The 13,189-nt window shown below is 29.2% G+C and overlaps 2 protein-coding genes and 1 long non-coding RNA gene across 3 annotated transcripts; all 3 read left to right on the top strand.

Moving 5' to 3' along the window:
• Positions 1 to 2,050: 2,050 nt before the first annotated feature.
• On the top strand, positions 2,051 to 5,192 carry LOC110696903 (protein FAR1-RELATED SEQUENCE 5-like). The gene is made up of 4 exons (XM_021874230.1): positions 2,051 to 2,105; positions 3,415 to 3,929; positions 4,055 to 4,368; positions 4,977 to 5,192. Exons 1-3 carry the CDS (start codon positions 2,051 to 2,053, stop codon positions 4,229 to 4,231), a joined length of 747 nt encoding a protein of 248 aa, XP_021729922.1. The 3' UTR covers positions 4,232 to 4,368; positions 4,977 to 5,192.
• On the top strand, positions 4,334 to 6,805 carry LOC110696902 (protein FAR1-RELATED SEQUENCE 5-like). Its single transcript, XM_021874229.1, has 4 exons — positions 4,334 to 4,368; positions 4,977 to 5,124; positions 5,227 to 5,540; positions 5,824 to 6,805. Exons 1-4 carry the CDS (start codon positions 4,334 to 4,336, stop codon positions 6,803 to 6,805), a joined length of 1,479 nt encoding a protein of 492 aa, XP_021729921.1.
• Positions 6,806 to 7,084: 279 nt separating this feature from the next.
• On the top strand, positions 7,085 to 10,078 carry LOC110696928. The gene is made up of 3 exons (XR_002506427.1): positions 7,085 to 7,220; positions 8,313 to 8,374; positions 9,462 to 10,078. It is a non-coding gene; the product is annotated as an uncharacterized LOC110696928 (long non-coding RNA).
• The last annotated feature ends 3,111 nt before the right edge of the window (positions 10,079 to 13,189 follow it).

Here is a 13,189-nt window from a genome sequence, read left to right as displayed (position 1 = left end):
GCTTAGTTGGTAGCACCAAATTTCATAAGTCATTAAGTCTTGGAATACTGGTCCATGGTTCGAGCCCCACATTGCTACATTTTTTTTATTTTCTGCTTTTTTTTTTTTCTTTTTCCTCTTTATAAACATGTTTTGCTAATTTTTTATGTAAACAGAATAATCAAACCTTACAATTTAGATTACTTAATTAAGAAATATATTGGTTTTCTCTCAAAAAAGGAAATATATTAGTTAAACTTCAAAATAAAATGTAGTTATCAAATTCATAAACTTAATAATACAACATAAGTTTATGTGTAAAAAAAAGCTAATAGCAATGATCTTAAGACTATAGAGCATAGTTTCATGTTTAAAATTATACATTTTAAAATCATCGGGGCCTAATTCAAAAATAGCACAGGGCCCCTATACTGAATGAGACGGCCCTGCTGATACCACTATACAATTGTCTTTTCCATATAGTACCCAAAATTGTTTTTTTGCCACACGGTACCACGGAAGATCGGTGTTAATCAACACAGTAACACTCCGTTAATTGGAACGTTATTTAGCTGAAACAATTTATTAAGCTTGCATCAGTCAAATTCCAACCCCATAATTCCAGACCAAAAACTCTAAAGTTCACATTCGCATTTTCCAAAAATTTCTTTCTGATAATACTCGCCCATTACCCTTTCCTTGAGGAAGAAGACCATAAAACGTCCAAAAAAAGGCTTGTACTGTTATCACCCAGTGTAATGTAGCATACTACCACCCACTAAACAATCAATAACATCAAAATGAAAAGGCCGAGGAAGAGGAAAAGGAATAAAAATAATTGCTCAAGTATACTTTTTATTTTTACCAAATTTCAAGCTAATTCGTACACCAAATTAACGCAAATATCGCTTATAACCAAGCTTTAATTCAAAATCAAAGACATAATTAACTAAACAAACATCAAATTTTTACCTTGAATCAACTCTTTTCACTAATTTCAAAGCTAATTCACAAATAAAATCAACAAAAAACAATGAATTTAACAGAGTATTGAAACAAAAATCAAATACAAAATATATATATATATATATATATATATATATATATATATATATATATATATATAGAGGAAGGCTCATATAAGAACCCTCCTCTATATAAGAACCCATTATATATAAGAACTAATCTGGACCGTACAATTAGTTTGACCTGACCGCTGAAAATGAATGATTAGTAATGGCATTTTAGTAATTTTCGTTGTTCTTTTCCCTTTCTTTCTCCTCATTCACGTTTCTTCTTTCCTTTTTTTTTTTGGGCTTGGAACATTACAGCTCTCTCTCTCCTCTCATACATTACAAATTTACAACTCTTTCTCTCTCCTCTCATACATTACAACTCTCTCTCCTCTCATACTTTTGGATGCAAATTCCTTCAAGAAATTAAGGTTTGTTATTCAATTTTTATAATTTTGATTATTCTTTTAGTTAATTTATTTATTGATATCTAATTTTTGCGAATTTTTGTTGAATTTTTTTTATTTTGGCGAATTTGTGTGAAATTTTATTTTTTCTAATTATTTGTGGATATGCAATTCATCAATTCGAAAATCAGCAAAAATCTGTTTTTTTCTTTTTCTTTTTGCGATTTCATCATTCAGTTTATGTCGATTTTATCTTTTTTTTTTTTTTTGCGAATTTTCTTGAGTTTTTTTCATTAATTTCATCAATTTCGTTTTCTAGTTTTCTCTTTCTTCTTCGATTTTTCATTTCCAGATTTTTTCGATGTTATATGTTTTTTTGTTTTTTTTTTTTTTCCGACTTTCGAGCAATTATTTTCTGTTTTTTTCGATTTTATCTGTTTTTTTTTTTTTTTTTTTTTGCGAATTTTCTTCAGTTTTTTTTCATTAATTTTCTGTTTTTTTTTGTTTTTTTTTGCGATTTTTCATTTCCAGATTGTTCTGTTTTTTCCTTTGCTTGAGTTTTTTTCCAGATTTTTGATTTTTAATGGATTTTAATTTCTAGTTGCTTTTTTGCTACAATATGTGTTTTTTTAAATAGGTTTTTGCATATTGATGGATTTAGATGGTGTTCAACCTAATTATCCTTCTTCTTGTGTTACTCATTCAGGTAATTTTATTGTTTTTAATGTTTTAATTTCAATTTACTTACATGTTCTAAAGTTTCTTTCCTATGTTCTAAAGTTTATCGGTAATGTTCTAAAGTTTTCTCTATATGTTCCCATCCGAATGATAAGCGCAAATGCCATGTTCCGCTGCCTGTTGAACTCCTTTTAGAATGCAGAATACATCGGAGTATGAAAGAGTGGTTGATGAAGGATTATAAAAAGTAGTAGTACTAAACAGTGCTAGTATTTGATACTCTACAATTACATCGGAGTATGGAATTGAATGTGTAGTAGTGAGTCCTAGTGATAAGTGAAAACGACAATACTAATTTAGAATTGTCATGAGTCACATCTTTATGAAATAGCAGAGATATTTTCACAAGCTATGTTAGAGTGTAGAATCTATAATTTGCAACCCCACACATGCACTTACAAATCACTGATTCAATATTTCTTCACTAGGCTTTTCAAACTTTTTTGAGATTGTTTGTTCTCTGTTGGAGCACTGTTTAGTACCACAAACTAAAATTAGTTGGATTTTATCGACTATTTTTATTTCTTAACATGACTATATTGCTTGGGCAAAAAAAAATACGGAGTATAATTCAAGTAGTGCAAAAAATAACATGAGCTAAAATAAAATATTATGGTACTAATCCGAGGAAGTTAATTAATTTGATAAATAAAAAATATCTAATCCATTTTAAATAATTTGTAATGATTCAAAGTAAACTGTGGGTAAACAATATCGGTCATTATCGGATAATGCCACAACAACCTCAAGGCTCGTCTTGGAGCTGGGCATTGGGGGCTTGGGAGTTGGGAATGCTACTTTATCCTAGCAATCTGACATAGGGATAGTTGATGCATGTTACTGCCACTGGAATCACCGAACCATGGCCCCACCAATCTGACATAGGGAGTACCGGAGTAGGGAATCCTACTTTATCTTTATATTATAAAACTTTCATTCTATGTTCTAAAGTTTACCTTCTAGTTTTAAATTTTACTTTTTATGTTCTAATGTTTACTTTCATTGTATGTTCTAAAGTTAACCTTCTAGTTTAATTTTTTCACTTTATTCTAAATTTTATTATGTATGTTATAAAGTAATTCACTATGTTCTAAAGCAATATGTTATAAGTATGTCCCTAATTTACTATGTTCTAAAGCTTATCCTTGATGTTCTAAAGTTTTCTCTGTATGTTCTAAAGTTTTCTATGTATGTTCTAAAGTTTTCTATGTATCTTTCTCTTTATATTATAAAGTTTATTTTTATGTTCTAATGTTTACTTTCATGTTCTAATGCAGTTGGTGTTATTTATCGTACTCCAGAGGTTGTTGGATCATTTAGCCCTGGTGGTACCACTAAGGAATGGATTCCAAGTGTTCCCGAGGAGTTAAAACCCAGTTTGGGGATGATATTTAAAGATCCTGAAGAGGGTCTTAGTTTTTATAAAGCATATGCAAATGCCGCTGGGTTTACTTCTAGGAAATCTACTACTAAAAGGAAGAAGAATAACAAAGATATAATTGCTTTTCAATATGGAGTTTGCAATAAGGAAGGTTTCAGGGCAATAAGAAAACCTATTGCTCAACAAACAGTTTATGAAGAAGGAAAAGTTTGTATTACTAGGAAACGTTTAGTCACTCGTGTAGGATGCAATGCTCACATATGTATGAGATATGATGCTGGAAAGTATGTTATAACTCATTTCAAAGAAGAACATAATCATCCTTTATATACTCCAAGTTGTGCAAAATTTCAAAAGCATAATAGAAAAATGCATATTATGCATAAAAAGTTGATTGTTGATAATTCAAAGGTGATTTATTTTTATGTACTAAATAATGTTTTCTTTGTTTTGATTTACTATGTTCTAAAGTTGATTCTTAATCTTAGTAACTTTTTTTTTTTTTTTTTTTTTTTTTTTTTTTTTTTTGTAAACAGGTAAATGTTGGTCCTGTGAGGTCTTATACTATGATGAAAGAATTAGCTGGATCACATGATAATGTTGGTGCATCTAAACAAGATTTCAAAAATTTTTATAGAGATTTGAAGGCTTATATTGATGGATCAGATGCCCAAATGTTTGTGGATAATTTTCAAAATAAGAAATTGCTCTAGAGTGCATTTTTTTTTTCCTATGATGTTGATGAAGAAGATAGACTTTGTAGAGCTTTATGGGCTGATCCTATATGTCGAAAAAATTATGCACTTTTTGGTGATATGGTTTCTTTTGATACCACATTCAAAACAAACAGGTGATGTTCTAAATATAAATTTCTTTTATAATGTAATTAATATTTTACTTTTACATATTAATTTTTTAAACATATGTTCTTATATTCTAAATATCATGCCTTGTGTTCCTAAACAAATATCCATCATGTTTTGATGTTCTAAACATATTTTCTTTATATTCTAAACTATGTATGCCTTATGTTCTAAACATATATTGCTGATGTTCTAAACATATATTGCTGATGTTCTACCTTATGCTTTAAAATATATCCATCATGCTTTTATGCTTTAAACATTATGCTTTTGTGTTTTACACTTTATTCTTTGTGTTCTAAACTAATATCCATCATGTTCTAAACATTATGTCTATATGTTCTAAAGTTTACTTATAAGTTTTTAAAGCTTCACTGTATATTTTTAGTTTAGTGTTTATGTTTTAGAGTAATTCATTATGTTTTATAACAACTATATTACTGCCAAGTTTAATAATTAAAGTAAATTACTATCCTCTAAAGTTTATCCTTAATGTTCTAAAGTATACATTTATGTTCTAAAGTTTACCTCTATGTTCTAAAGTTTACCTCTATTTTGTAACATTTTCTGCATAAATAATTTGTGTATGTTACAGATATAATATGATCTTTGGTCCATTTACTGGAGTTGATCATCATAAAAAATGTGTTACTTTTGCGGCTTCTTTTGTAGCTCATGAGGATATATCATCTTTTGAATGGGTTTTCAAAACTTTTCTTAAAGCAATGGGAAATAACGAGCCTGTGTGTTTGATTACCGATCAAGACCCTGCAATGAAAGTTGTTGTTCGTAATGTTTTTCAAACTACAGAACATAGGTTTTGTATGTGGCATATTATGAAATAGGTGCCTGAAAAAGTAGGTCGGGAAATTGCCCAAGACACTGATTTTTTGAAAAAACTGTGTTCATGTGTTTGGAATTTAGAGATTGAGCCGACAGAATTTGAAGAAAAGTGGAACAAAGTTATTTCAGAATTCCATTTGAACGATCATGAATGGTTGGCATACATGTACAACATACGTGATATGTGGATTCCAGCGTATTTCAGAGATTTATTTTTGGGTGGCATCATGAGGACCACATCTAGATCAGAAAGTGAAAATAATTTTTTCACTATGTTCACAAATCCCCATCTCACTTTGATTGAGTTCTACATGAGGTAATATGTTCTAAAGTTACTCTTTATGTTCTAAAGTTTTCCTTTTATGCTCTAAAGTTTTCTTTTTATGTTTTATAGTTTTACTATTTATTTTATAATTCTCTTTTATGTTCTCTTTTTATGTTCTAAATTTTGTCTTACATGTTGAAAAGTTTTTTCTTTATGTTTTAATAGTATTTAGATCATAATAAGCATGTCATGTATATTTATATGTTCTAATGTAATTCACTCTATGTTCTACAATTATCTTCTATGTTCTAAAGTTAATTTCTATTTTCTATAGGTTTGAATGTGCATTGGATGCTCAAAGGCACACTCAAAATAAAATGGATAATGATTCAAAAAATAAGCGTCCGGAGTGTAAGACTCCAATTCCTTTAGAGAAAGATGCTTCTGAATTGTTTACAACAACAATTTTCTATGAATTTCAATATGAGCTTGAAATTGGATGTTTTAATTGTGGTGTTGAGGAGATGAAGAAGGACAATGAGCTTTACATTTTCAAATTGAGGGAAGGAACTAGGAAGAGGACTTTTGATGTTGTTTTTGATCCAACTACCTTTGATACCAAGTGTTTTTGTAAAAAATTTGAACGTGATGGTGTGCCTTGTAGGCATATGATTTGGGTGTGGAAGGCAAGGATGTTAGAAAAAATTCCCAAGGCCTACGTTCTAAATAGATGGTGTACAATGGCTTATAAGAAGCCCATTTTTTATTTAGAGGGTAATGTGTTGGAGGAATGTATTAATGCAGTAGATAAGAAAATGCTATTAAATGATTTGTGGTCTGAAATTCATGCTTGTGTGAGTTTAGTGCAAAACAATGAAGATGATCTTAGTGATCTTGTCAAAAAACTTCGAACCATGAGGATAGATTTGGAACAGAAGAAAACAACAAATGGAAGCAACAATATTTCGAGCAAAGTTAAAGACATTGAAATGCTTATTGGAGCTAGTCTACCTTCTAATGTTTTAATCAAACCTCCTAAAATTTCGAAGAACAAAGGCGCGGGGGTTCATGTTCCAAATCAGGTCAATGTTCCAAATCAGGTCAATGCTCCAAATGATGTCCATGTTCCAAATGAGGTTCATGTTCCAAATCAGGTCAATGTTCCAAATGAGGTTCATGTTCCAAATAGTGACAAAAGAATGAAGAGTAATAGAGAAAAGTCTATTGAACAAAGTCAAAAGAAGAAGAGATTATGTAAAGCATGTGGGGAGCTTGGTTATCATGATAGTCGTAATTGCCCTGGAAAAGTCAAGTGATATTGTAAGTGTAATCCCCCATATTTTCCTTAGCAAATTATAATTATATTTTTTTTATACAAATACTTTGTAATAATTTTATACTTTATAAATATTTTCTTTTGGAAAGATTTGACAAATAAAACCAAGAAAAAAATCTTTAAACCATATTTTTACTCCTAATTAAGTAAACTTACCTTATTTCTCCTTATTTTTTTTTAATTAAGTAAACCCTCCCAAAAACCCTCCTAAACAGCTTCCTCCTTATTACTCCCTCATTCACTGTTTCCCCTCATTCACGAAACACACAGAAGAAAAAAAAAAAAAGTGAACTGCTGCCGACTGCCGCCTGCTCGCAGCCACCGAGCACCACCACCATCGTATCCAGCCTGCTGCTGCCGCCTGCCCGCAGCCGCCCAGCCGCCCAGCACGACCGGTTTCCCTTCTCTTCTATCTTCCTCTATTTTCTTGTTTAAATTCTTCAAAGCTTTAATCTTTATACGAATTTTTCGTTGATTAATAATTATTATAGTTTGATTATGTTTTTGAGTTGTGAAAGATTGCAAATTTATCGAGTTTATGATATATTAAGCATATAATTAATTTTCAGATTTTATTAATTACGAAATTAAGGTTTGAAATCTTGATTTTTCGTAGTTTTGGGCATAAAACGTGAATGATTGATTTAGTTAGCTACCTTGTGTTTAAATATGATCCTAACTTTAATTCTTGATGAGCATAAATAATTTTCAGATTTTCAGAAAAACTGATTTTGGGTTTAAACTGTTCAAAACTATATTTTTAGAAGTCCTATTTACACTATTTGGCTATCATAATTAAATCATGCAATGGGTTGTTAAAATAGCATGTTGATGTTCTTCAATTTTATATATAATCTGAATTTTTATTGTCTTAGTATCAAAAGTAAAACTTTTGATGTTTCTAAGTGTTTATAAGTACTATAACAGTAATACAAGTATGGATTGTTGATTTCCAACTACTAATAAAATTAATTTTCAGATTTGAATTATATTTTTTTTTAAGGTTCAAGTCGTGGGAATTTGAAGGTTTAATTGAGTACTTATGAATCTAATTGAATCCTAATCATATATCCCAAGTTTAGATTGTTGTATTCTTATATTCTACTATTAAACTAAAATTCCAGATTTTTAATCTTAACTTTAAAGGTTTTAAACCACGTTTTGATGATGGGTTTTCAAGTTCTCAACATACTAACGTACTATATGATGATTGTTTCAAGTGAAAATGTTTGCGAGATTGTTTTACATGCTTAAAACGAATTTTCAGATTTATTATATTACTTTAAAGTTGCTGAAATTTTTGCTATAAGCCATATTTTTGTGATTAAAGCACATAAACTCATAGTTCAAGTACTAAATTATTAACTTTGGCTATTGGGAATAATTTAAGAGCATTGTTTCAATGATTTAAAGAATTTTAAAGTAGTTGGTATTGCTGTAAAATATATTGCTTGGGTGATTGATTGAACTACTGTTGTTTTGTTTAGGAGAGGATTTCATAGAAGGTGACTTCTAGCTTTAAGGTGGCCAATCAATTTGTTTACTCAAGGTACGTACAAGTATACGAAGAACCTTGACTTTAGAAGCATGTTTAAGGACTTGAAAAAGACCTAGAATCATGTTAGGAGACTTGTGGATTGGTTGAAATTGTTTGGTAATAAGTTGATTGTTGATAAATGTGATGATTGCTTTAATTCATGTATGAGAAATTGCATTGATGTTTCCTATTGAGCATTATTTATGCAATATCTTGCAAGAGAGCTTAGAAGCAAAGCTACAAGTATATATATTTTGAATGAATCGTTTTAACTACTTATGCAATTGTATTGAATTGGAATGAGTAAAGAAAGAGTTAAAGTTTGATAAGACAGGATTGTGGATTTGAGGTGCCTTATGCACTTAAGGTGTTTATACACCGAGGTAGTTAAAGGATGCAATAATACATGTTGTTTGTCACTAACAAATTAAGAATTGAATTGGAAACTTGAATGATTTGTATGACTGATGTATGATTGGTTGTGTTGATTACATGCGAGTCATCACCTAATCTAAACTGGTAATCACGTAAAGTGCAAGAAGGATGAGCAATAAAACTCTGGATTTGTGCACATCTAGAGTAATGACAAACATGGGTTGGGGTTCACGGGGTATTAGCCGTGCACTTTTCAGAGGCCGTCTGATCTACGAGTCTCTTGTTTTAAATTCTTTTAAAATTATAATGAGTTAGATGAGATCTCATGCTAGCTATGGCCACGGAGTCGCGCCCGTCTGCCATTGGATGTTTATTCATGTCTTCCGAAAGGAGGCATAGAGTTTTCTTATTTAATGTTCTGGAATGGAACACAGGGGGACAACCCGGTCTATTGCTTAATCCAATCAATTAATGAGATGTTCAATGTTATTTAAACAAAAATTTAGTAATGAGTAACTATGGAGTCGAGTTCGAGTCAATGATAATATTGTGAGTGTATGGAATGCTTGTTAGTATCATGCTAGAACTCTTTATTATATTTCGTAACTTGTATGTGCTCAGCGTTGCTGACTGCGTGCTCTTGTGTGTCTTTCTTTGGTCATGGCCTTCGCCTTCAATGACCCTGTAATGATCCAATTATTACACTTGTGATATTGGGGAGCAGATTCATCACAGGTTTTTGCATAAACTGTCTTGCATCAGGGTGATGGGATTTGAGTGGAGAGTTGGTTAACCAGTTAGCTAATTTCATAACACAGATTGAATTTTATTTTGGTGTTGGTTCCGTTACTTCCTATTTTACTGGATTTTGAATAAGGGCCGTTATGGTTCCAACTTGTAAGACTTTGAGTTTTGACTACCAGTTTTGAAACTTATATTCTTTTAAAAACTAAGTTAGTCTTCCGCTGCTGATTTCTGAAACTAGCCTTATCGTTTGAACACGTGGCGGTAGCACTCCAATAATTCTCTTACAGGTCTTACAGGTTTCACAGGTTATACAGGTCTTACAGGTTTCACAGGTTATACAGGTTATACAGGTCTTACAGGTTTTACAGGTTATACTCACAGGTTTTTACAGATTTTCTTTTAAAGAGAATTATTGGGGTGTTACAGTAAGTAAACTTTATTTTTAATTTTTTATGTTTTAATTTTCTAAATTTTAAGTTTTAAGTCAAAATTAATATATAATAATATGTTCTAATATTCTAACTTTATACTTTGTGTTCTAAATTAATATTCTTATTTTCCAAACATAATCTCTAGTGTTTTAAACTAATATATTTGTCATGTAATATTATTTTATTATGTTCTAATGTAATTTATTTAATGTTCTAAAGTTACTTTCTATGTTTTAAAGTTTATTCTTTATGTTTTAAAGTAATTCAATATGTTCTAAAGTAATTATGTTCTAAGCAAGTTTAGAACATAAAGTTATTCATATATGTTCTAAAGTAATTCAATATGTTCTAAAGTGTTTTCTCTATGTTCTAAAGTTACTTTTCTATGTTCTAAAGTGTTTTCTCTATGTTTTAATATAATTCAATATGTTCTAATGTTTAGAAGATAAAGTTATTCATTTTGTTCTAAAGTTTTCCTTTATATTTTAAACTTTTCTCTTTATGTTCAAAATATTTTCTTTATATGTTCTAAAGTTTTCTTTATATGTTCTAAAGGTTTCTTTAAATGTTCTAAAGTTTTCACTCTATATTCTAATGAGTCTATTTGTTTGATTATTGATTAAAGCCATAATATCTTGTGTTCTAAACTAATACAAATGGCATGTTATAATAATTTTTGATGCTAAATTATGTGCTTATGTTCTAATTTTTTTTTTTTTACAGGTTGATGAATATACTATTATTCCAGTTGCATGAGATGTTATATATTTAGAAACAATATCTCATTTACTAGCATGTAAAATACTATTCATGTAATTCTTAAAATATAAGAACTCAATTTTATTTACTTTTAGAAACAATATATTTTTATTTCTTTTTTGTCCAATTATTGGTCAAAGTATCTCTACTATTGTTTTTCTTATCAATTTTATGTTAATTAAAGTTGATTATAATTTTTCATAACATCTCCTCTCTTTTCATCTTCCCCCTTTTTTGTAATTATAAGTTGTTTTATTAAGTCAATTTGAACTACGAGTAAATGTTATTAGAAGGGTAACCTTTTCAGATTATTGCTAATATTCTAACAAATTAAATTGGTTAATATTTTGTGAAAAAACCTAATATCAGCTCTTAGGTTGATCATATATGCAATTCTCTCTCTTAAAACTCAAAGGTACATGCTTGATCAATATCATCAACAAGTATTTAATTCCTAGCTTGCTTATTTTTAGGATGATTTTTAAAGTGTTTTATCTATGTTCTAAAGTTACTTTCTATGTTCTAAAGTATTCTCTATGTTCTAAAGTTATTTTTCTATGTTCTAAAGTGTTTTCTCTATGTTCTAATGTTTATTCTTTTTGTTTTAATGTAATTCAATATGCTCTAAAGTTTAGAAGATAAAGTTATTCATTTTGTTCTAAAGTTATCAATCTATATTCTAATGAGTCTAAATCATGCTTTAATCAACTTTTATTTATTTAAGTTTCTTAACATTTCTTTACATATGCCTTCTTAGATATGCACTAAAGAGTGTATGCATCGTATTCAAAAGGAAAAATAAAGCAAAAGTAATGGATTAGAAGCAGCATTGACATTCATACAAATATTATCCATCATAATATGAAACATCAAAGCTGTCAAATTACTACTATACTATATATTCATAGCTCCTATTCCATTCTACATATATAAACTTAAGATCTAAACAATCATATATCAATTTTGTTCTCCTTTGACCACTTTTTTGATCTCCTAATCACTCTATTCCGTTCTTCATTTACTTCTGCTGATATTATCTTCCCACAATACTCTACTCTTAATTTTTTCATTTGGTCAAACTGCAAAAAAAAAAAAGAGTAACTTTTAGAACATAAACAATAATAAATTAAAATATAAGCATATAATTATTAGAACATAATCAGAAATACTTTAGAACATAAGCATATAATTTAGAACATGAATATAATTTAGCATATAAGCATATAATAAATATAATAAACCATAACATATCTAAACAATAACCAAACCAAACCACAACACTAAAACTATAACACCAAAACCATAAACAAAACTAATTTAAAACATGTGTGTTATGTTTTAAACTTACATTGTCTAGTTCTAGTCCTGAATTCCATTGTTTTACAGATTGTCCTTCATATGTTTCCATGTGCTTCAATAGGAACACTCCACAATCATGTTTGTTCTTATTGCTCTTCCATGACATACTCAAGTTTCTTGTTTTGAAGGAGGATTCAAAGTCACTCTTTATATTTGAGTCAATTGAGTGAACGAAATCACCAAATGCATTCAACTGAAAAATTGGATAAACTTTAGAACATATAGGATAAACTTTAGAACATAAAGAAAAACTGTAGAACATATAAGGGAAAACTTTAGAACATAAAAGTATAATTAAAAAAATGTAAACTTTGATGTCTTACCATTAATCTATGGTAATTTCCATATTTATTTTGAAAAGGAATATTTGGTGGAAGAAATCTGTTGTCAATCAAATCAAATGTTCCTTCCACAAAGTTGACACACAGCAAATAGTGGTGATCTGGTAAAACGACCGGGAAGAAAACCTAATAGATAAACAGAATTAGAACATAGATAAGCAAAATTAGAACATAAGCATGCATTTTAGAACATAAGCATATAATTTTTATAACATGTATTTTAGAAAATAAGCTTGTAGCTAAGAATATGTAGTTTAGAACATAAGTAAGTAGTTTAAAAGATAAATAAGTAGTTTAGAACATAAGCAGATACTTTAGAACATAGATAAAAATAATTAGAACATAAACAAAACCAATAATTAGAACATATAATAAGAAAAAAGTACAACATAATAAGATATAATTAGAACCAAGTTACCAATTGAATGCTTTGGAAGCTCGTTACTTCGGCTGTTGTCATTTCTTGTTGCATTCTATCAAACAAAGCCTTCATTCTATCTTCATGCCTTTCATTGAATTTGAAGTATTTTTTGGTACAACGTATGAGCTGAAAAAGAAAAAGAAATTAAAACATAAGTAATAAGAACATAAGTGCATAGTATAATCTATATGAGGAGCAAAAATTAGAATATAAGTAAGATACTTAGAACAAAGTTATAATTTTAATTTCGAAAATATACATAGCATTCAGTAGTGAAAAAGAATCTACTCTTCTTGTCTACACCACGTCTTTTATTTTCAAAATTCAATAGGCAAACATAAGCATCCACAACATTGTTCAACACATGGTTATTGTTTCGGGGTTTTCTGATGTC

Source organism: Chenopodium quinoa, unplaced genomic scaffold (assembly GCF_001683475.1).
Source record: "Chenopodium quinoa cultivar QQ74 unplaced genomic scaffold, ASM168347v1, whole genome shotgun sequence".
Classification (NCBI taxonomy): domain Eukaryota; kingdom Viridiplantae; phylum Streptophyta; class Magnoliopsida; order Caryophyllales; family Amaranthaceae; genus Chenopodium; species Chenopodium quinoa.
The sequence above is the reverse complement of the archived record's forward strand: the minus strand, read 5'-3'. Positions and strand labels throughout refer to the sequence as shown.